The sequence below is a fragment of the Centruroides sculpturatus genome, unplaced genomic scaffold (assembly GCF_000671375.1).
Source record: "Centruroides sculpturatus isolate CEXI.00-Female unplaced genomic scaffold, Cexi_2.0 scaffold170, whole genome shotgun sequence".
NCBI lineage: Eukaryota > Metazoa > Arthropoda > Arachnida > Scorpiones > Buthidae > Centruroides > Centruroides sculpturatus.
This window is the reverse complement of record NW_019384413.1, coordinates 108,629-131,981: the sequence shown is the minus strand read 5'-3', so window position 1 is coordinate 131,981 and position 23,353 is coordinate 108,629. Positions and strand designations below refer to the sequence as shown.

The following is a 23,353-nucleotide window of genomic DNA, read 5'->3' as shown; positions in this document are numbered from 1 at the left end:
GCTATTAAACAAATTGGTGTTTGTCAAATGAATGATGATTATAATCAAAAAACTAAAATTTCAAAATAAAATTTGTAGTTGAAGATAGAAATATGTAATATTGTTTGTAAAATATGTCATATTGCTTAAATAAATCAATTTATTCAAAATAGATTGAAAACATAATTAAAATAAATTCTAAATAATAATAATAAACTCTCCCATGGTCATAGTGGGAGAGCCCAGTAATTTTACTGATCCACGGGGCAATGAGGCTGGAGCACAAGTTCCTGGTAGGGACACCCATGCCAGTAAGGTCTATGGGGAGAAATGAAGCTAAGAGTGACCCTCATTCTGTGGAGATATTTATCATGATAGTAACCAGATCAAAGTGTGATACCAGCTCGGATGTCACCCAGGTTAACAAGGTCCACGTTTGTGAGTTAGGCAGATGCTTGGATTTCATTAGTTCAGAATACAAAGCTATGCAAATCTTGGCAACACATTACAATGAAGTTCATTCAGAAAGGATTTTAGGAGAATTTTCTGGAATTTCTTGTAGTTTTTCTTATGTCACACATCTTCCATATAAAAGGTAAGTCACTTTTAGCTGTTCATAGTCTGTGAAAAATTGCACTGGAACCAATTGGGAAAATTATTATCCAAAAGTATAAAGGAGCCTCTCAATGCTGTATCGTGCACGATGTACAGATATCTCACTTTACAGTTCAGGGAACCATAAAATGCCTTTGAGAAAGAAGACATACTCATCCAGGAAAAGCTTTACAAAGAAAACTACCTTTCATTTCCAGATAACTATGGTCCTTTCAATGCTATATTTTCCAAAATGGGCAAGTTTCCATAGCAGATTTGACAAAGTGGGCAAGGAAATACTCTTAATATCACATTATCTGAATGCACAGTGTGAAGATATATCCAATGATGCAAATATGGCTTTACAAATCCAAGGGAAAACCTCTCGCAAATGAATCCTTTAAGCACAGATATTTAACTTGGGCCAAAACTCGTCTGGAGTGGGCAAATGCTGATTGGAAGAAAACACTATGGTTGGATGAGAGAAAATCATTCATACTAAAGATGAAGCTAAAAATCTAGCATGTTATTCAAGATGAGTCCAGAAGCCTGTCTTTAATGGTTTGGGGATGCATGAGTGCAGAGAAATTTGGAGATTTGCATTTCTGCAATGCTGCTGTGAACTCTTAAGCCTAAATTCTAATCCTTCAGCAACATCTATGCAAATTAAAATGTAAACTTTTCCAAAGATTAGTCTGTATTTTCCAGCACAACAAAACCTGTCTGCACAATGCTACAAAAACCAAAGCCTGGCTGCAGTCTAATAATATACGTGTATTCCTCTGGCCAGCATCAAGCTCAGACCTATTTCCGAAAGAAAACGTATGGAGATTTTTGAAAAGAAAGATGGCTCAATGCAGTCCTTGCATGTTAGAACAATTACATATGTATTTAAGCAAAGAATGGGAAAAAAATCCCCACTCAGTTGCTGCACAAGTTTGTATCTTCCATGACTCAATGCTTTACAACTCTTATAAAACAAAAAGGCAATGCTATTCCATGGTGATTACAGAATTTTAACACATTGAATGAACTTCAAAGGCATCTGTTGCAAAGGCTCTGTAGATTATAAATTATATATTTTTATAGCAACATATTTTCTCAAAATTCTGAGCTTTTGATATGTTTGTATGGTCACTTGTCTTTATAATAAATTACTTTTTGTTACAAAAATAAACATCTGTGCATTGTACTATGAATTATTTTTAAGTTTTTATTGGTGAATGTAATTCATTGCAAGCAGGTTTGTATTTCCCCCATTCAAGCATTAATGAGCCAGATAGTCAGTGGTTGAGGTGTACTGTACTACATGCCTGCCAAAGACCTGGATTAAAGTTCAGGATGCTTAGTCTTGAGGTACACGAAAGTAACATGAACACGTTGAGTGTCATTTGATCAAGCTTGTTCAGAGAATGGTCTCACTGAGTCTGTGCTGTGTAAAATTCAAAATATGTTCATGTTGCTACTCATTTAATTCAAAATGAGATAGATCAGATCTTTAGAAATATTTCATGGGTCTATGAAAAATTCATATAGGTATGTGTCAAATCCATCTTCATCATCCAGATGCCCCATTTGTGTGTCTAGTTAAACTCAAGTCAGTCTGTTTAAAAGGTCCTCTATCATACGTGTATAGAGGGTTAAAGAATGGGGAATAAATATCAGTTGAAAAATTAATTATTTTTTTTTTCGTTTTTATTTTTGATTTATGTTGTTTACTCTTAGAGTTTCTTCAATACAGAACTATTTTTTTCAGGATACAATCCATATGAAACTAGTCCATTACCACAGAGTTACTTGGATCACAGACCAAGCTATGATGACCATCCTTCCAATCATCATCCCAACACACATCCAGCTGCTACTTATGCATCACCCTCAAAAGAGTTCGAAGGTGAAATGCTTCCTTGTGATGGACACATTAATCAACCTCACAACACAACTATTGATGAAAATGGAAGAGGTAATTTGTGTAACAGTTTATTTATATTTATATATTATTGAGTTTATCTAAGACATTATCCATGCACACTTTTCCTCTTTAAACTCCTAACACTTTCATTTTCTTCTTGCACTGTGAGCACTAAGAGGGTCTTTTTCTCAGATCCATTATGTGTTTGGCCAGGCCCACAGTGGGATGTCCAGGGGATGCAAGATGGAGCCTAATGTATCTGGGACAAACAGTCCATAGAAAATTTCTGGGGTTCTTGGCCCAGATTTGATCCCAAGTCCTCTAGAGCAGTAGCTGATGCTTTGTCATTTCAGTTATCTGCTACCCTACTCAACATTAATATGGCATGGATTAGGTGCCAGACCACCACTCTAAAGCAAATTTTACATCAAAATGAATCGCATCTTTTTTTCACTTGTCAGAGTTTTATATTGTCAGCATATATAAAATATATGCTAACAATATAAAACTCTTACGAAATGCAAAAGTAAAAATAAAAAAAAAAAAGGCTGCTTTGCTAATATAATTGAAAGGCACTGTATTAGCAAAGCACCTTAAATAGTTTATTAAACTGAACAGGTGTCCTTTGCTTTATTTACATCAGAAATTGAAATATAAATTTATTACTTATTATATCATTTTTCTTTCTCAGTAACTTTGTGTTTTGAGAAAACCAATATTAATTTAACCATTTTAAAATGTCTCAAACAATTATTATTATTTCTGACTGATATTTCTCTATTGTATTCAACTGTTTGCTACTACTTAACAAGAAAAAATCCAGCAACAAGTTGCATAACTTTCCCGGCTATTATGAGCTCTTGTTTAGAAAACTTTTATAATTTAATTACTGTATAACTTAATAAATTTGTGTGGCACCATCTGTTATGAGATTTTGTTAAAAATATAAAAAGTTTTTTTATAATTACTAAAAATGACAAAAAGAGGGTAGGGATGAGTTTTATAATAAAAAAAAAAAAAAAAAAATAGTATAAATGTTAATGACGGTTAAAAGTCGTCATTAAGTCTGACTGTACTGGAGACAGACACAACTCTCTTTATCTCCCCGCCTCCTTGACTTTTAATTACCAAAATTTAATAGCATCAATGTCCCTCATATACAAGCCACCATGCCAAATTTTGTTATTTAATCTTTACTCCATTCTGAGTTGTTATTAAGCAAAGTGGATGACAACACATGCACACACACCTACAGAATTTTTTTTCCTTTTTCTGGATTCAGGAGGTCTCAAAACACACAGATTTGAAAAAAAAACTAGGAGGGTCAAATTTGACGTGATTCCAATACTTTTCCTTACGTAATATTTAAATTTAAAAATTTATTCAAAGTGAGTCGGTATATAATTATTTCTCGTACTGAATCGTACAATTTCAATGATAATATATAACAACAAATCTTGTTTTTCTTATTACCTTCTTTAGTATTTGTAATTAGAACTTTAAAATGATGAAATGGTTTTAAATTTTTATATAAAATGCAACAAATAAAATTTATTGTACATATTTTTGTTTTAGAAATGATGTGGAGATATCCGGATCTTCACGAAGTTATAGAATTTTTAAATCATCCAAATAACGTTATAAGAGCAAATGCTGCTGCTTATTTACAACATTTATGTTACATGAATGATTCTACAAAACAAAAAACAAGGTAACTACATAATAACATTTTATGTATTTATTAAGCCATTTTTCTCTCTCTAATGTAAAATTAATTTCTTCATTTTTTTCAAAAGTAAGAATTTTAAGTTCTTAATCTAATTAAAAAATACAAAATTAAACAAGTTTGGAGAAGTCGTCGTATTTATTCAAACATTCTGTTACAATAAAATTTTCATTCATCTGCATGTTAAATCTTATTAAACAAAATATAATGAATCCTATGAATTTGATTTTTCGTTTGATGTGAAATCAATACAATGAAATTAAGATCTTTTTTCAGTTTTGTATGTCATAAATAATACAAATAAGATTTTTCTTATATTTATTTTGATTTAGAGCTTTAGGAGGAATTCCTCCACTGATCGATTTACTAAATCAGGACATTCCGGAAATTCAGAAAAATGCCTGCGGCGCGCTGAGAAATCTTTCGTTTGGACGGCAAAACGACGAAAATAAGGTACACGTTTATATTTACATTTAGATTATTTCGTTGTGGAATTATTTTTGAACTAAATATTTCTAAATTTTTCAAACGTTTTTATTTGATTCCGGTATAATATCAAATGTATACAAAAAGATCTTTAGTATTTATATTTCATTTGTGATTTAAAAATTTTTTGAATCAAAATTCTGTGATATTTTTATTTCAATATTACAAAATTTTGATTCAAAAAATTTTAAATTGTTTTTATTTTCTGTGATTCAAAATTTGAATTACAAAGCACTTTAAGTTTTGATAATCTAATGAAGTCTTAAATGTAAAAAGATTAATTTGAATCTATAAATTTGAACAATGTATATTTATTCTTCACGAAATGTTACGTTGCTATTTAAGAACCAAAATTTTATATATCGTATTTTAATTAATAAAAGTGTTTTTATAAAATCTTTATTATTATAGAGAGCAATCTGTAATTCTGGTGGAATTCCTGCCTTAATCCATTTATTAAGAAAAACACCCGACAGTGAAATTCGCGATTTAGTGACTGGTGTCTTGTGGAATTTATCTTCTTCTGAAGTAAATGTTAAATTAATTCTTCATTATCAAATTTTACAAATTTTATAATTGTCTTTAAAAAATATATATGACTTCTTTTTAGGATTTAAAAAGGATAATTATAGATGATTGTTTGCACGTACTTGTAAATCACATTATTATTCCACACTCGGGATGGGATAAGAACGAAGATCAAAATCGCATGAAGTCTCACGAAATACACTGGTCTACTGTTTTCCGAAATGCCAGTGGTGTAATAAGGTAAATGTCTTTTTATAAAAACTTTTTTTTTTCAAAGTATAAACTTAAATGCGAATATTGTGATTTCAGAAATGTGAGTTCAGCAGGCGAGTATGCTAGGCAGAGACTTAGAGCATGTGAGGGGTTAGTTGATGCACTCCTCCATTTAGTTGGTTCGGCTATTGGAAAAAATGATATAGATAATAAGTGTGTTGAGAACTGTGTTTGCATATTAAGAAATTTATCGTATCGTTGTCAAGAAGTGGAGGATCCAGAATATGAAAAGCATCATTTGACATCCTTGCATTCTAGTCTTCCCATCAAATGTGAGTTATTTTTGTTATAAAATTCTTCATTAAAATTGACAAACGCCAATCTTTTATGAGCGGATTCGTGTTATATTGCACGAAATACAGGTATCCCTCGCGTAACACGGTAGTTACATTTCGAAAAAGTGCAGTGTTAGGCAAATCCATGCTATACAAAACATAGGAATAATGCAAACAATGGCAGAAGTTAGTAACAAAAAAGAATAGTATACTTTTGCTAACAGAAATATGTTTGGAAATAAATTATTGATTGCTTTAATAATCAGTAATTAATTAACAATTGCAATTAAAAGTACTGTATTATGCATTAATATTAATTTTAGTTAAATCAGCATTTTCTTTTTACAAAGTACCGTCGTCATCTCGGCAACATTTTCATATTTTTTATTTTTATCATAAATTTTTATGAACGACAAAATAAAAAGATGCTAGAACAAATTTTCAATTAATAACGAGTTACGTTTGTCCAGTCCAGTAATGAGCAACTTTTTCCTGAATTTGTGTTTGAGTACCACGATACTGCCATATTTCATTTGTCATTTTACAAATGATTGCTTATCTACAGTTAAAAAAAATTTTTAATAGTGCTTAGTAAAGTTTATTTAAACACAAAGATTAATTAATCTATAAAAAGAAAACACAATGGCAGTCTTAAGGGCTAAAGTCTGAAAGCAATGATGACGACACCTAGTTGATAGGAAAATTAGGATGGGAAAGAAAAAATTGCACTACCAGTTTTCATTAAAGTAATCCTGATAAAAAGCACAAAATAATTTGAAAATTTCAACATTCTAGAATCTGTGGGCAAATTTGAGACAACAAGCGTACTTACAGGAATAAAAAAAAAAAAATTTCACAATTTGTAAGTGTAAACTTCATTATTTGACATTAGAGAGGTTGCGGCCGACGTTTTCAACGCGAAAACGTGTACGTCGGATGTTCAGCGCCGCCTTCCTGTAAGCCTAGAAGTTTGACAATGGCGTTTAGAACGTCGAGCATAATTCCACTGATGTTCCAAACACCATTGTCAAACTTCTAGGCTTACAGGAAGGTGGTGCTGAACATCCGACGTACGTGTTTTTGTGTTGAAAATGTCGGCTGCAACCTCTTTATTTTGTACAGAGGATTTCCCAAACTATGTTAGGGCAAAACTGGAAGTCATGTTGTACAGGGATATCCCCAATTTTCAAACCGTGTTAGAGCAAAACTGTGTTGTAGAAGTAACGTGTTGTACGAGGGGTACCATACCTGTACAGTATAAATTTGAAAAAAAAACTTCAAATGTTTTTATTGTCCATCAAAATATTTACTAAATAAGTAATATCCAAAATATAAACTAATATAAAAATTGCAGGTCTATCCCAAAAAATGGAACCAAACCCCAAACAAAAGTTATTTTTTCTGTTACAGAAGCTGAAACTTTTAGATGTCTGATAACTTTAACAGTTTATTTCAGTAACATTTAGTACGTTACTGAAATAAACTATCCAATTTATTAATTATAATTCCAGTTTATTAAGTCTCAAAGTGTGCCTGTTGTCCCAAATTGTGGATTTCACAAACTACATCTGTTTTGAGCAAATATTTCAACTAAAAAGTAATGCTTTCAGCTATTCAAAGAAATGCATATTTTAACTCTTGTTATGAATTGTTAGTTTGTAATATCCTCTTTACTACAATAAGTCTGTCTCTTATCTGGTGATTCTATTTGCAAAATTTCCTCAACATTAACACAAAATAAGAAATTTGTGGAATTTCCTGGAATAAAAAAACAACCGGGATCCTGTTTGAGAAACCCTATTATTAATAGAAAGTGTAATTAACTCATAAATTGTCAGAATACATTTGTATTTATTAATTTTTTAAATGTTTGCTCGTTATGGCATATCACAGATGGTCAATAATCAATACGTAGCTTATTTGTGGCAGGACTCTAAAAATTCTTTACTGGTCAGAACCTGTAATATATGGAATAATTGTGCTTATGCTGTCTTAATTTTTAACCATGCCCAGTAGCTTCAGTTTGCAGGTATGAAGTTTTTCTTCATAAACCCAATTATTAAAGACAAATGAATTGCCGAATTATCGGGCTATAAGCATGATGTTTCTATTAAAGCAGCCGAGGTAGATAAATCAAGAATACCAGAGAGCAAAAGAAGTACTACAATCTCAAACGAACTAGAAATCTTCCAGGCTATGATTGAAAAAAAAATGCATAACATCAGTCTTCTCTTAATGCATTAAAGACGATTCTACCCACATCGACTGAACTGGGAAGGGCATTCTCGGAAGCAGATTTTTCATTACTAAAATAAGAATCAGATTGAGTGATCAGAGTATCAACCATTTTTGCATTTTGTTGTTATTGTATGCAATTTCCAGCAAACTTGAATTACATAAATTTTTTTCTATTTGTGAAAATTTCTATTAAAAGGTAATTCTTAATATATATCTTACACAGCATTATTAATAATGATTTTGGAGATTGCATAACATATTAAAGTAATTTATCGTTTGATTTCAAGATATTTTGTATATCTTAAATATAATTAATTCTATCACGGGGACAAGCAAAAGACCGGGAAATGAGAAACCCTAATTAATAATGCTAATAACCATATACATCCATTTAAATACAATTTCTTTTGTATATAATATATACAGGGTGTCTGACTTATAAATTTTTCTTTTTTTAAACCTCTGACTTACGCATCAACTTCCAGTTTGATATTATGAATTTTATGTTGAAATCTGTTTCCATTGGTGAAAAACGTCAGTACTGTATTCACTAGTGCATATGCAGAATGGCAGACTTGTCACATTTTAGCCATAACAATGTGGATGCCCGAGAAGAAAGTTGGTTGTGTGTTCTTTCGTTGGTGGAATTGAAGCTTGTTTAGCATAAATTCCAGCATCAATTTAATGTTGGATGTCATGATGATGATCCTAGCTATGTTAGCATTATCAATTAGGACAAGCAAGTATGAGAAACTGCCACTTCGGTGCAAATGTGTGGGAAGCACTCAGTTTTCCTTGATAATGTGAAAAGAATTTGCATGATCTTCCAAAGAAATTCAAGGAAGTCAATTTGACATAAAAGTTTGGCATTCGGATTTCCCTGCTCCACAGTCCGTGATGTCGTTCACAAAAGATTGTACCTAAGAGTCTACAAAATTCAAATGCACCAAATTTTTCCAAGAACGGATATAAACAAAAGACATTTGTGGTAAAAATCAAATAGGACAGATTTTTTTCTAGACACAGTAGTATTTCGTGTATCTGGGAAAGCAAACGGGCAAATTATTCACGAGGTTTGTGAAATTGAATGTGCAGTGTATGTAATGTGTAATGTAGGATCTGGTGAAAAGCCCATTCTTTTTGTTCCATTTGGACAGTGACTGCAAAGAGTTCAGTATTTGGACATGCTGAACTCTTTGCTGTATCTCAACTTTATCCTGACATTATTTTTCAACAAGATAAAACCCATCCCCACTTTGTGAAGGAAGCGTTTGATAGACGGGCCGAATCACTTGCTTGGCCTTAGTTATTTACAAAACCCTAGTGGGAAACACAAAGTGTATCACTCATCTGTGCATAACTTGAACAATATTTTTTTTAAAAGCAGAGCATAGTCAAGCCTGGACAAGGATTGCAAACAGTGACCCATGTGATGATTTCAAAGTATTTGCATATGTAATGTGAAATCAGGGTTCTAAAACTGCCATGAAAAGTCTTAAAGGCACAAATTATGAACCTCAGATAAAAAAGTTATCATCAAATTTCCCATTAAACATAACATTCTGTTATAGTCACATTATTATTTTCCTTTTGCTTCTATAGATTTATTATTGTTGTAGATTAAAATTTGTATTTTTGTTTACTCAAATGAAATATTTGACCCACAATTTGTAGTTACTAAATTTTGAATTCAGTTTTTACCCACCATTGGCCTAGGACCTGTATCCAAAAGGAGCCCATAAACTGATTTGTAAACTATTGCTTCTTTATGGTTGAATGAACAAATATTCTCAAAACCAATGCACTTTCGGATTTTCATTTATTATGAACATCTGCAGAGTATAGATAGTTTTCCAACTGATCTGATCCCGGCTTCTATTGGTGTCGACAGAATCTAGTATCGTATCGTATATCTCTAAATTTAGTTGTGTTACTACATTTCATTCATATATCATGAGAGTAAAACTGTGGCTGTAAGCAATGTATTATTCCAATTTATTAAATTAGGTATTGTGTCAAATTACTACTGCTTGCTGCTTAGCTGCATATTAGACAATATGGTAGGATTCTTTATAAAAATTGTATAAGTTTGCTATAGTTTACCATGTACAAGTTTTTCTACTTATGTTTTTTTGTAAATAAATGCATATATTTCTTTAATGACCATAATTACAAAACTTAAATATTTCATCTATAATTTTTAGCTGTCGGAGATAATTTAGGATGTTTTGGTGCTAACAAGAAGAAAAAAGAAATCGCGAACGTAGATAAGAGGAAAACTAATTCCAGAAATGCAACAAATTTATCGCCTACTTCCGAGCCGGTCAGAGGAATGGAACGTCTCTGGCAACCGGAAGTAGTTCAGATCTATTTGGCGCTTTTATCAGACTGCTCCAATCAAGCCACGTTAGAGGCGGCAGCAGGATCGATTCAAAACTTGGCAGCGTGTTATTGGCAGGTTAGCTAATAATTACCAATTGTAAGTTTTTATAGTTAAAGTATTTTAGAACAAATTTTTGTTTTTTCTAGCCTAGTATCGACATCAGAGCAACGGTTAGAAAAGAGAAAGGTCTTCCAATCCTTATAGAGTTATTAAAAATGGATGAAGACAGAGTCGTCTGTGCCGTTGCTACAGCTCTGCGAAATCTTGCAATGGATCAAAGAAACAAGGAATTAATAGGTACATATTGTCATATATGTAGCATAATGCCATAATCATACATAGTGATATATTGTTCCTTTACAAAAATTTATGCAGGCAAGCATGCAATGAGAGATCTCATTCAAAAATTACCAAGCAGTGCATCTCAGCAAATTGCATCGGACGATACAATTGCAGCAATCTTAGCAACATTAAACGAAGTAATTGTCAGAAATAGTGACTTCGCTTACACTTTACTGGAAGCGGGAGGAGTCGAAAGATTAATGTATATAATGAATCAAAAAGGCAGATTTTCCTCGAGGATTATTAAGTTTACATCTGAGGTAATATTTATTTTTGTTATTGTTATAATTAATTTAAATTCATAAAATTAAATTTTTTTCCCCCCAGTCGTTGTATAATTTGTGGCAACATCAAGAACTTCGAGAAGCTTACAGAAAAGTAGGATGGAGAGAATGTCATTTCATTAACAAAACATCACTTTCCAGAAATGCATCGTCTCCCATGAACAGTTTCAATAGTTCGCTCAGTTGCCCCGTTAGCTCCCAAAGCGGAACAAAATACGAAGACAAAACACTTCCCAGAGGACAGGAATTAAATTCTATATCACCCGGTATAAGAATTTTTATTATTATTTTTTTGGTTTATAAATTTATATATACCATACAGTTTCAGAAACAGTTGAATTTTGTCAGAGATTTCACTTCTTATCACTATAATTTAACTCCAAATGATTTTAAATTTTGTACAGTAATATAAACAAAAAGTTTTGAAACAGACTTTTTTAGTCACTAAATAAAAAAAAATATTAGACAAACAATTTAGTGTGTCACTACATGTTTTACAGAGTACACTGAAAATGAGTCCTGAGTTGGCCCTATACTTTCTAGTCGTGCATATTCTAGTGTGCCAAAAAACTGTGTTGCCTGGTGATAAAATGATTATTTAAATCAAATTTGATATTATTGTTGTAAATATCATTTTTTCACCCAAAGATTACAATACAGTGGTACCTCAGGATACGAAATTAATCCGTTCCGACACCGAGATCGTATCAGGAAAATGTCGTAAAGTGAATCATTTTTCCCCCATATGATTACGTGTAAAGCCAAATAAATCATTCCAGCACAAAAAACACACTCAAATTAAAGCTAAGTAGTACATTCAAAAATAATAATGATACTAACTATAATAAGGAAAACACTGAAAAATGCGTTTTGTAGTTGTAAATGTATAAATAACCATAATAGAATAATAATTGATTAAAAAAATGTAGTTTTATTTACACTTTACCTTTGAGGATAGACGATGGTGGNAGGGTAGGGATGAGTTTTATAATAAAAAAAAAAAAAAAAAAATAGTATAAATGTTAATGACGGTTAAAAGTCGTCATTAAGTCTGACTGTACTGGAGACAGACACAACTCTCTTTATCTCCCCGCCTCCTTGACTTTTAATTACCAAAATTTAATAGCATCAATGTCCCTCATATACAAGCCACCATGCCAAATTTTGTTATTTAATCTTTACTCCATTCTGAGTTGTTATTAAGCAAAGTGGATGACAACACATGCGCACACACCTACAGAATTTTTTTTCCTTTTTCTGGATTCAGGAGGTCTCAAAACACACAGATTTGAAAAAAAAACTAGGAGGGTCAAATTTGACGTGATTCCAATACTTTTCCTTACGTAATATTTAAATTTAAAAATTTATTCAAAGTGAGTCGGTATATAATTATTTCTCGTACTGAATCGTACAATTTCAATGATAATATATAACAACAAATCTTGTTTTTCTTATTACCTTCTTTAGTATTTGTAATTAGAACTTTAAAATGATGAAATGGTTTTAAATTTTTATATAAAATGCAACAAATAAAATTTATTGTACATATTTTTGTTTTAGAAATGATGTGGAGATATCCGGATCTTCACGAAGTTATAGAATTTTTAAATCATCCAAATAACGTTATAAGAGCAAATGCTGCTGCTTATTTACAACATTTATGTTACATGAATGATTCTACAAAACAAAAAACAAGGTAACTACATAATAACATTTTATGTATTTATTAAGCCATTTTTCTCTCTCTAATGTAAAATTAATTTCTTCATTTTTTTCAAAAGTAAGAATTTTAAGTTCTTAATCTAATTAAAAAATACAAAATTAAACAAGTTTGGAGAAGTCGTCGTATTTATTCAAACATTCTGTTACAATAAAATTTTCATTCATCTGCATGTTAAATCTTATTAAACAAAATATAATGAATCCTATGAATTTGATTTTTCGTTTGATGTGAAATCAATACAATGAAATTAAGATCTTTTTTCAGTTTTGTATGTCATAAATAATACAAATAAGATTTTTCTTATATTTATTTTGATTTAGAGCTTTAGGAGGAATTCCTCCACTGATCGATTTACTAAATCAGGACATTCCGGAAATTCAGAAAAATGCCTGCGGCGCGCTGAGAAATCTTTCGTTTGGACGGCAAAACGACGAAAATAAGGTACACGTTTATATTTACATTTAGATTATTTCGTTGCGGAATTATTTTTGAACTAAATATTTCTAAATTTTTCAAACGTTTTTATTTGATTCCGGTATAATATCAAATGTATACAAAAAGATCTTTAGTATTTATATTTCATTTGTGATTTAAAAATTTTTTGAATCAAAATTCTGTGATATTTTTATTTCAATATTACAAAATTTTGATTCAAAAAATTTTAAATTGTTTTTATTTTCTGTGATTCAAAATTTGAATTACAAAGCACTTTAAGTTTTGATAATCTAATGAAGTCTTAAATGTAAAAAGATTAATTTGAATCTATAAATTTGAACAATGTATATTTATTCTTCACGAAATGTTACGTTGCTATTTAAGAACCAAAATTTTATATATCATATTTTAATTAATAAAAGTGTTTTTATAAAATCTTTATTATTATAGAGAGCAATCTGTAATTCTGGTGGAATTCCTGCCTTAATCCATTTATTAAGAAAAACACCCGACAGTGAAATTCGCGATTTAGTGACTGGTGTCTTGTGGAATTTATCTTCTTCTGAAGTAAATGTTAAATTAATTCTTCATTATCAAATTTTACAAATTTTATAATTGTCTTTAAAATATATATATGACTTCTTTTTAGGATTTAAAAAGGATAATTATAGATGATTGTTTGCACGTACTTGTAAATCACATTATTATTCCACACTCGGGATGGGATAAGAACGAAGATCAAAATCGCATGAAGTCTCACGAAATACACTGGTCTACTGTTTTCCGAAATGCCAGTGGTGTAATAAGGTAAATGTCTTTTTATAAAAACTTTTTTTTTTTCAAAGTATAAACTTAAATGCGAATATTGTGATTTCAGAAATGTGAGTTCAGCAGGCGAGTATGCTAGGCAGAGACTTAGAGCATGTGAGGGGTTAGTTGATGCACTCCTCCATTTAGTTGGTTCGGCTATTGGAAAAAATGATATAGATAATAAGTGTGTTGAGAACTGTGTTTGCATATTAAGAAATTTATCGTATCGTTGTCAAGAAGTGGAGGATCCAGAATATGAAAAGCATCATTTGACATCCTTGCATTCTAGTCTTCCCATCAAATGTGAGTTATTTTTGTTATAAAATTCTTCATTAAAATTGACAAACGCCAATCTTTTATGAGCGGATTCGTGTTATATTGCACGAAATACAGGTATCCCTCGCGTAACACGGTAGTTACATTTCGAAAAAGTGCAGTGTTAGGCAAATCCATGCTATACAAAACATAGGAATAATGCAAACAATGGCAGAAGTTAGTAACAAAAAAGAATAGTATACTTTTGCTAACAGAAATATGTTTGGAAATAAATTATTGATTGCTTTAATAATCAGTAATTAATTAACAATTGCAATTAAAAGTACTGTATTATGCATTAATATTAATTTTAGTTAAATCAGCATTTTCTTTTTACAAAGTACCGTCGTCATCTCGGCAACATTTTCATATTTTTTATTTTTATCATAAATTTTTATGAACGACAAAATAAAAAGATGCTAGAACAAATTTTCAATTAATAACGAGTTACGTTTGTCCAGTCCAGTAATGAGCAACTTTTTCCTGAATTTGTGTTTGAGTACCACGATACTGCCATATTTCATTTGTCATTTTACAAATGATTGCTTATCTACAGTTAAAAAAAATTTTTAATAGTGCTTAGTAAAGTTTATTTAAACACAAAGATTAATTAATCTATAAAAAGAAAACACAATGGCAGTCTTAAGGGCTAAAGTCTGAAAGCAATGATGACGACACCTAGTTGATAGGAAAATTAGGATGGGAAAGAAAAAATTGCACTACCAGTTTTCATTAAAGTAATCCTGATAAAAAGCACAAAATAATTTGAAAATTTCAACATTCTAGAATCTGTGGGCAAATTTGAGACAACAAGCGTACTTACAGGAATAAAAAAAAAATTTCACAATTTGTAAGTGTAAACTTCATTATTTGACATTAGAGAGGTTGCGGCCGACGTTTTCAACGCGAAAACGTGTACGTCAGATGTTCAGCGCCGCCTTCCTGTAAGCCTAGAAGTTTGACAATGGCGTTTAGAACGTCGAGCATAATTCCACTGATGTTCCAAACACCATTGTCAAACTTCTAGGCTTACAGGAAGGTGGTGCTGAACATCCGACGTACGTGTTTTTGTGTTGAAAATGTCGGCTGCAACCTCTTTATTTTGTACAGAGGATTTCCCAAACTATGTTAGGGCAAAACTGGAAGTCATGTTGTACAGGGATATCCCCAATTTTCAAACCGTGTTAGAGCAAAACTGTGTTGTAGAAGTAACGTGTTGTACGAGGGGTACCATACCTGTACAGTATAAATTTGAAAAAAAAACTTCAAATGTTTTTATTGTCTATCAAAATATTTACTAAATAAGTAATATCCAAAATATAAACTAATATAAAAATTGCAGGTCTATCCCAAAAAATGGAACCAAACCCCAAACAAAAGTTATTTTTTCTGTTACAGAAGCTGAAACTTTTAGATGTCTGATAACTTTAACAGTTTATTTCAGTAACATTTAGTACGTTACTGAAATAAACTATCCAATTTATTAATTATAATTCCAGTTTATTAAGTCTCAAAGTGTGCCTGTTGTCCCAAATTGTGGATTTCACAAACTACATCTGTTTTGAGCAAATATTTCAACTAAAAAGTAATGCTTTCAGCTATTCAAAGAAATGCATATTTTAACTCTTGTTATGAATTGTTAGTTTGTAATATCCTCTTTACTACAATAAGTCTGTCTCTTATCTGGTGATTCTATTTGCAAAATTTCCTCAACATTAACACAAAATAAGAAATTTGTGGAATTTCCTGGAATAAAAAAACAACCGGGATCCTGTTTGAGAAACCCTATTATTAATAGAAAGTGTAATTAACTCATAAATTGTCAGAATACATTTGTATTTATTAATTTTTTAAATGTTTGCTCGTTATGGCATATCACAGATGGTCAATAATCAATACGTAGCTTATTTGTGGCAGGACTCTAAAAATTCTTTACTGGTCAGAACCTGTAATATATGGAATAATTGTGCTTATGCTGTCTTAATTTTTAACCATGCCCAGTAGCTTCAGTTTGCAGGTATGAAGTTTTTCTTCATAAACCCAATTATTAAAGACAAATGAATTGCCGAATTATCGGGCTATAAGCATGATGTTTCTATTAAAGCAGCCGAGGTAGATAAATCAAGAATACCAGAGAGCAAAAGAAGTACTACAATCTCAAACGAACTAGAAATCTTCCAGGCTATGATTGAAAAAAAAATGCATAACATCAGTCTTCTCTTAATGCATTAAAGACGATTCTACCCACATCGACTGAACTGGGAAGGGCATTCTCGGAAGCAGATTTTTCATTACTAAAATAAGAATCAGATTGAGTGATCAGAGTATCAACCATTTTTGCATTTTGTTGTTATTGTATGCAATTTCCAGCAAACTTGAATTACATAAATTTTTTTCTATTTGTGAAAATTTCTATTAAAAGGTAATTCTTAATATATATCTTACACAGCATTATTAATAATGATTTTGGAGATTGCATAACATATTAAAGTAATTTATCGTTTGATTTCAAGATATTTTGTATATCTTAAATATAATTAATTCTATCACGGGGACAAGCAAAAGACCGGGAAATGAGAAACCCTAATTAATAATGCTAATAACCATATACATCCATTTAAATACAATATCTTTTGTATATAATATATACAGGGTGTCTGACTTATAAATTTTTCTTTTTTTAAACCTCTGACTTACGCATCAACTTCCAGTTTGATATTATGAATTTTATGTTGAAATCTGTTTCCATTGGTGAAAAACGTCAGTACTGTATTCACTAGTGCATATGCAGAATGGCAGACTTGTCACATTTTAGCCATAACAATGTGGATGCCCGAGAAGAAAGTTGGTTGTGTGTTCTTTCGTTGGTGGAATTGAAGCTTGTTTAGCATAAATTCCAGCATCAATTTAATGTTGGATGTCATGATGATGATCCTAGCTATGTTAGCATTATCAATTAGGACAAGCAATTATGAGAAACTGCCACTTCGGTGCAAATGTGTGGGAAGCACTCAGTTTTCCTTGATAATGTGAAAAGAATTTGCATGATCTTCCAAAGAAATTCAAGGAAGTCAATTTGACATAAAAGTTTGGCATTCGGATTTCCCTGCTCCACAGTCCGTGATGTCGTTCACAAAAGATTGTACCTAAGAGTCTACAAAATTCAAATGCACCAAATTTTTCCAAGAACGGATATAAACAAAAGACATTTGTGGTAAAAATCAAATAGGACAGATTTTTTTCTAGACACAGTAGTATTTCGTGTATCTGGGAAAGCAAACGGGCAAATTATTCACGAGGTTTGTGAAATTGAATGTGCAGTGTATGTAATGTGTAATGTAGGATCTGGTGAAAAGCCCATTCTTTTTGTTCCATTTGGACAGTGACTGCAAAGAGTTCAGTATTTGGACATGCTGAACTCTTTGCTGTATCTCAACTTTATCCTGACATTATTTTTCAACAAGATAAAACCCATCCCCACTTTGTGAAGGAAGCGTTTGATAGACGGGCCGAATCACTTGCTTGGCCTTAGTTATTTACAAAACCCTAGTGGGAAACACAAAGTGTATCACTCATCTGTGCATAACTTGAACAATATTTTTTTTAAAAGCAGAGCATAGTCAAGCCTGGACAAGGATTGCAAACAGTGACCCATGTGATGATTTCAAAGTATTTGCATATGTAATGTGAAATCAGGGTTCTAAAACTGCCATGAAAAGTCTTAAAGGCACAAATTATGAACCTCAGATAAAAAAGTTATCATCAAATTTCCCATTAAACATAACATTCTGTTATAGTCACATTATTATTTTCCTTTTGCTTCTATAGATTTATTATTGTTGTAGATTAAAATTTGTATTTTTGTTTACTCAAATGAAATATTTGACCCACAATTTGTAGTTACTAAATTTTGAATTCAGTTTTTACCCACCATTGGCCTAGGACCTGTATCCAAAAGGAGCCCATAAACTGATTTGTAAACTATTGCTTCTTTATGGTTGAATGAACAAATATTCTCAAAACCAATGCACTTTCGGATTTTCATTTATTATGAACATCTGCAGAGTATAGATAGTTTTCCAACTGATCTGATCCCGGCTTCTATTGGTGTCGACAGAATCTAGTATCGTATCGTATATCTCTAAATTTAGTTGTGTTACTACATTTCATTCATATATCATGAGAGTAAAACTGTGGCTGTAAGCAATGTATTATTCCAATTTATTAAATTAGGTATTGTGTCAAATTACTACTGCTTGCTGCTTAGCTGCATATTAGACAATATGGTAGGATTCTTTATAAAAATTGTATAAGTTTGCTATAGTTTACCATGTACAAGTTTTTCTACTTATGTTTTTTTGTAAATAAATGCATATATTTCTTTAATGACCATAATTACAAAACTTAAATATTTCATCTATAATTTTTAGCTGTCGGAGATAATTTAGGATGTTTTGGTGCTAACAAGAAGAAAAAAGAAATCGCGAACGTAGATAAGAGGAAAACTAATTCCAGAAATGCAACAAATTTATCGCCTACTTCCGAGCCGGTCAGAGGAATGGAACGTCTCTGGCAACCGGAAGTAGTTCAGATCTATTTGGCGCTTTTATCAGACTGCTCCAATCAAGCCACGTTAGAGGCGGCAGCAGGATCGATTCAAAACTTGGCAGCGTGTTATTGGCAGGTTAGCTAATAATTACCAATTGTAAGTTTTTATAGTTAAAGTATTTTAGAACAAATTTTTGTTTTTTCTAGCCTAGTATCGACATCAGAGCAACGGTTAGAAAAGAGAAAGGTCTTCCAATCCTTATAGAGTTATTAAAAATGGATGAAGACAGAGTCGTCTGTGCCGTTGCTACAGCTCTGCGAAATCTTGCAATGGATCAAAGAAACAAGGAATTAATAGGTACATATTGTCATATATGTAGCATAATGCCATAATCATACATAGTGATATATTGTTCCTTTACAAAAATTTATGCAGGCAAGCATGCAATGAGAGATCTCATTCAAAAATTACCAAGCAGTGCATCTCAGCAAATTGCATCGGACGATACAATTGCAGCAATCTTAGCAACATTAAACGAAGTAATTGTCAGAAATAGTGACTTCGCTTACACTTTACTGGAAGCGGGAGGAGTCGAAAGATTAATGTATATAATGAATCAAAAAGGCAGATTTTCCTCGAGGATTATTAAGTTTACATCTGAGGTAATATTTATTTTTGTTATTGTTATAATTAATTTAAATTCATAAAATTAAATTTTTTTCCCCCCAGTCGTTGTATAATTTGTGGCAACATCAAGAACTTCGAGAAGCTTACAGAAAAGTAGGATGGAGAGAATGTCATTTCATTAACAAAACATCACTTTCCAGAAATGCATCGTCTCCCATGAACAGTTTCAATAGTTCGCTCAGTTGCCCCGTTAGCTCCCAAAGCGGAACAAAATACGAAGACAAAACACTTCCCAGAGGACAGGAATTAAATTCTATATCACCCGGTATAAGAATTTTTATTATTATTTTTTTGGTTTATAAATTTATATATACCATACAGTTTCAGAAACAGTTGAATTTTGTCAGAGATTTCACTTCTTATCACTATAATTTAACTCCAAATGATTTTAAATTTTGTACAGTAATATAAACAAAAAGTTTTGAAACAGACTTTTTTAGTCACTAAATAAAAAAAAATATTAGACAAACAATTTAGTGTGTCACTACATGTTTTACAGAGTACACTGAAAATGAGTCCTGAGTTGGCCCTATACTTTCTAGTCGTGCATATTCTAGTGTGCCAAAAAACTGTGTTGCCTGGTGATAAAATGATTATTTAAATCAAATTTGATATTATTGTTGTAAATATCATTTTTTCACCCAAAGATTACAATACAGTGGTACCTCAGGATACGAAATTAATCCGTTCCGACACCGAGATCGTATCAGGAAAATGTCGTAAAGTGAATCATTTTTCCCCCATATGATTACGTGTAAAGCCAAATAAATCATTCCAGCACAAAAAACACACTCAAATTAAAGCTAAGTAGTACATTCAAAAATAATAATGATACTAACTATAATAAGGAAAACACTGAAAAATGCGTTTTGTAGTTGTAAATGTATAAATAACCATAATAGAATAATAATTGATTAAAAAAATGTAGTTTTATTTACACTTTACCTTTGAGGATAGACGATGGTGGAGGAAGGGAAATAATACTGAAACTTAACTTACATAACATAATGTAACAATAACTTAGAAAAGATATTTTTAAAAATTTTATTCACTGCTTTTTGTTTTCTTTCCTTCACTTCCACTGGATAGAGGTCGCTTGGTAAAATATCTATCCAAAGAGGTTTGGCTTTGCCTACTTTTTAAAATGTTTCTAAAATGACGTTACTCCGAGTGGCAATACGGCCAGTGTGAACCTTTTCAATAAAATCAGTCACTTTCTGGTAATACCTCAAGATTTCCTTTATCGAGTGAGATCCTTCCCCGATGAACAGAAGTGAATAAAAAATGGCGCTGCGAACTAATGTAACGTCATATGGTGGAGCAAAAATATGTTTGAATTTCATGTCGTATGCTGGGGTGTTCGTATCCTGAGGTACCACTGTATAAGTAACTGGATTTAAAAATGCTTAAACAAAATTCAACAGCTAAAAGTAAATTAGTAAATCTAGTGCTAATAAATAATTAATTTTTGCAATATTTCTTTTGCAGGTTCAGTTCAACATAACTGGGTAAGTATATTATTTTAAAATAATATTTTATATAAATTTTGAAAATAATAAAATTCTTACCGTAAATATACAAACAGCTTCGATCGCCTACCGAACCAGTCTACGCCCAGGTTAACAGAGACAAGAAGAAGAGTAGGCAACCCGACATGACTTCCCACTCCATGCTGCTCGATCACCCGGGTTCGGCAGCCGCGGGAGACTCGTGGGTTTAGGCGGAGCGAGCGCAGAGGCGACACCATCTGTCGAACGAGCGATGGCGACGAAAGATTCGAGGAACCCACCATTAGTGCCTCCTTGTTGGGACAGTTCGTTCTTAATGCCTATTGACGTTTTTATACAGTGCCAATATTTGTTATAAATTTCTACCAAATAAATTAATAGTTAGTTTGGTATGGTCACACACGAACTTAGCAAGTAGAATTTGTGTCAGTATTTTAGTTAATAAGCGTGGTCTCGTCGTCCGGACGACGAGATCCCCGGAACTCTATCCGTCGAATTGACGACGACTTAGACAATAAGATTAGTACTTAAGTTAGATTTAGATTTAATTTGAATATTCCAATCTCTATTCTGCCAATTCAAAGGCTCACAATTATTTATTCTCGTGATTTCGTGTTTAATGATTTATAATAGATTTTATTTGTTCTCGTCTTAAACAAAAATACTTGAATGTTTTGAAATATAAAGAATTTCTTAATCTAAAAGTAATAGTCATCCTCGAGGATCCAAAACACATTGCATGTTATTTTCATTCAGTATTGATTGATATACTTATTCTTTTTACTTAACCTTTTGGAGTTTCTCAGATTGATTTGGTTTGTGTAAAATGTGCAATAACAATTAGCAACGTGCTTTCAAGCATACAGAAGCCTCACTTCCACGACATCTTCGAGTAAGGCAGTATTTCAAAAAGACACGTACCTTTATGCGATATGTCTTTTGATGCACCGCATAACACGTACTTTGCCCACGGCCAATCTTTGGGTCGGTACTTGCAACGTCGTCAAATTTCAGAATATTTTGACGACGACCAAAAACCGTCAAACATTGTATTTCATAAAATTTTTACAATTATTTATATATTTAGTTCTTTAAAATAACTGTGATAATTTTTTTACATGATGATACAAATGCAATTCAATCAATTTTGACACCATTTTACAATTTATACACCTTACATTCCCTTGTTTTTTAAAATACGGCAAAAACCCGTCGGATTAGGTGGCCGCTTTTTGTACAGTTTTTTACATTTTAGCATTTACTATAAAGGGGGAAAAATTTTGGGGATTTTTGCAGCTAGGGTTTTCAATTCTATCAAACTGTTGTGTGTAAAATAAACAATTCTTACCATGCAACTACGGAATTATTCTTGTCCATTGCACAAGTGTATATGTTCCTATCATCGATGTAAGTTATTTGATGTATATTCGTTTTTTAAAGTTTTTTTTACATATATATATATATATTTTGTATCAATTTTGTCTTGTAAGAATGGAATTTTATTGTGAAAAATGGTGTAAAAAAATTAGATAAAAATAAAAATCTATTATAAAGATTAATTATTGGATGTGATATATTCTTACCCTATTTACAGATTATTTTTCTTAATGATACTGATGTAATTTATAGGCCATTGCATATAACAGGTCCTGATCAAATTATTAGGACAATTTTGAATTTTACTCCAATTTCTTGAATTGACTGTAATTAGTGACAATTGTAAGATCATCATTCATACGTCCATATAATGCTTAATCAAAAATCAACTTGATCGGTAATGATTAATTGAATCTAGCCCGTCCCGATGCCTCGTCTTCACTGTTGATATCGAGAAAGTTCTTAGAGGGCCTTTTTATTCATACTCGTTTGGATCAATTAGCGAGCTCATGAAATTTTTGTTAAGCAGCTCTCTTCATAAGCGGTTTTGTACTCTGACAAAACACTAACGGCATGACTACTAAACAGCCTTGCCAAGTCCTACATATTTGCAAAAAGATGACGTGAGCGACATAGCCAGAATTTTGAAATTCAATATATGGACCGATTGCCAGAAACTAACATTGATCTTTACGACGGGTGTTTAACGAGCGTGGCCTGCAATTGCACTTGCACGTTTTAATGTCTCTTGACATTTTTACCAGATATACAGGTTCTGGGGAGGATGTGCCTGTTTTAAACTTTAGACAGAACATTAGAATCATGTCACCATATTTGTTTTCATGTGAAGCCAAAACAGAAAAACCTACGCTGCAGAACTGTTTTGTTTTCCTAGAAAATACCTGCTTTGTGTAGCAGTTACTTGTTAA

General features: G+C 31.7%; 2 protein-coding genes across 8 annotated transcripts in view; both read left to right on the top strand.

Annotated features, from left to right (window-relative positions):
* LOC111619079 (catenin delta-2-like) overlaps nt 1-11,451 on the top strand; it is a 70,510-nt gene extending 59,059 nt beyond the window's left edge. For 3 of the 7 annotated variants that reach the window (XM_023360728.1, XM_023360729.1, XM_023360727.1), the window contains 10 exons: nt 2,330-2,536; nt 4,061-4,196; nt 4,544-4,664; nt 5,109-5,225; nt 5,308-5,465; nt 5,535-5,770; nt 10,216-10,469; nt 10,541-10,691; nt 10,770-10,996; nt 11,064-11,449. In XM_023360728.1, the coding sequence (XP_023216496.1) occupies nt 2,330-2,536; nt 4,061-4,196; nt 4,544-4,664; nt 5,109-5,225; nt 5,308-5,465; nt 5,535-5,770; nt 10,216-10,469; nt 10,541-10,691; nt 10,770-10,996; nt 11,064-11,432 (1,976 nt within the window). In that variant the 3' untranslated portion in view covers nt 11,433-11,449. Of the gene's footprint in view, nt 1-2,329; nt 2,537-4,060; nt 4,197-4,543; nt 4,665-5,108; nt 5,226-5,307; nt 5,466-5,534; nt 5,771-10,215; nt 10,470-10,540; nt 10,692-10,769; nt 10,997-11,063 lie in introns of all 7 variants that reach the window. The other 4 variants (XM_023360726.1, XM_023360725.1, XM_023360730.1 and 1 more) reach the window with 2 other exon arrangements.
* A 1,108-nt stretch (nt 11,452-12,559) lies between these two features.
* On the top strand, nt 12,560-22,599 carry LOC111619077 (catenin delta-2-like). Its single transcript, XM_023360724.1, has 11 exons — nt 12,560-12,716; nt 13,064-13,184; nt 13,629-13,745; nt 13,828-13,985; nt 14,056-14,291; nt 18,734-18,987; nt 19,059-19,209; nt 19,288-19,514; nt 19,582-19,804; nt 21,028-21,047; nt 21,125-22,599. The coding sequence occupies exons 1-11, from the start codon at nt 12,583-12,585 to the stop codon at nt 21,257-21,259; spliced, it is 1,776 nt and encodes a 591-aa protein (XP_023216492.1). The 5' UTR covers nt 12,560-12,582; the 3' UTR covers nt 21,260-22,599.
* Nucleotides 22,600-23,353: the final 754 nt, after the last annotated feature.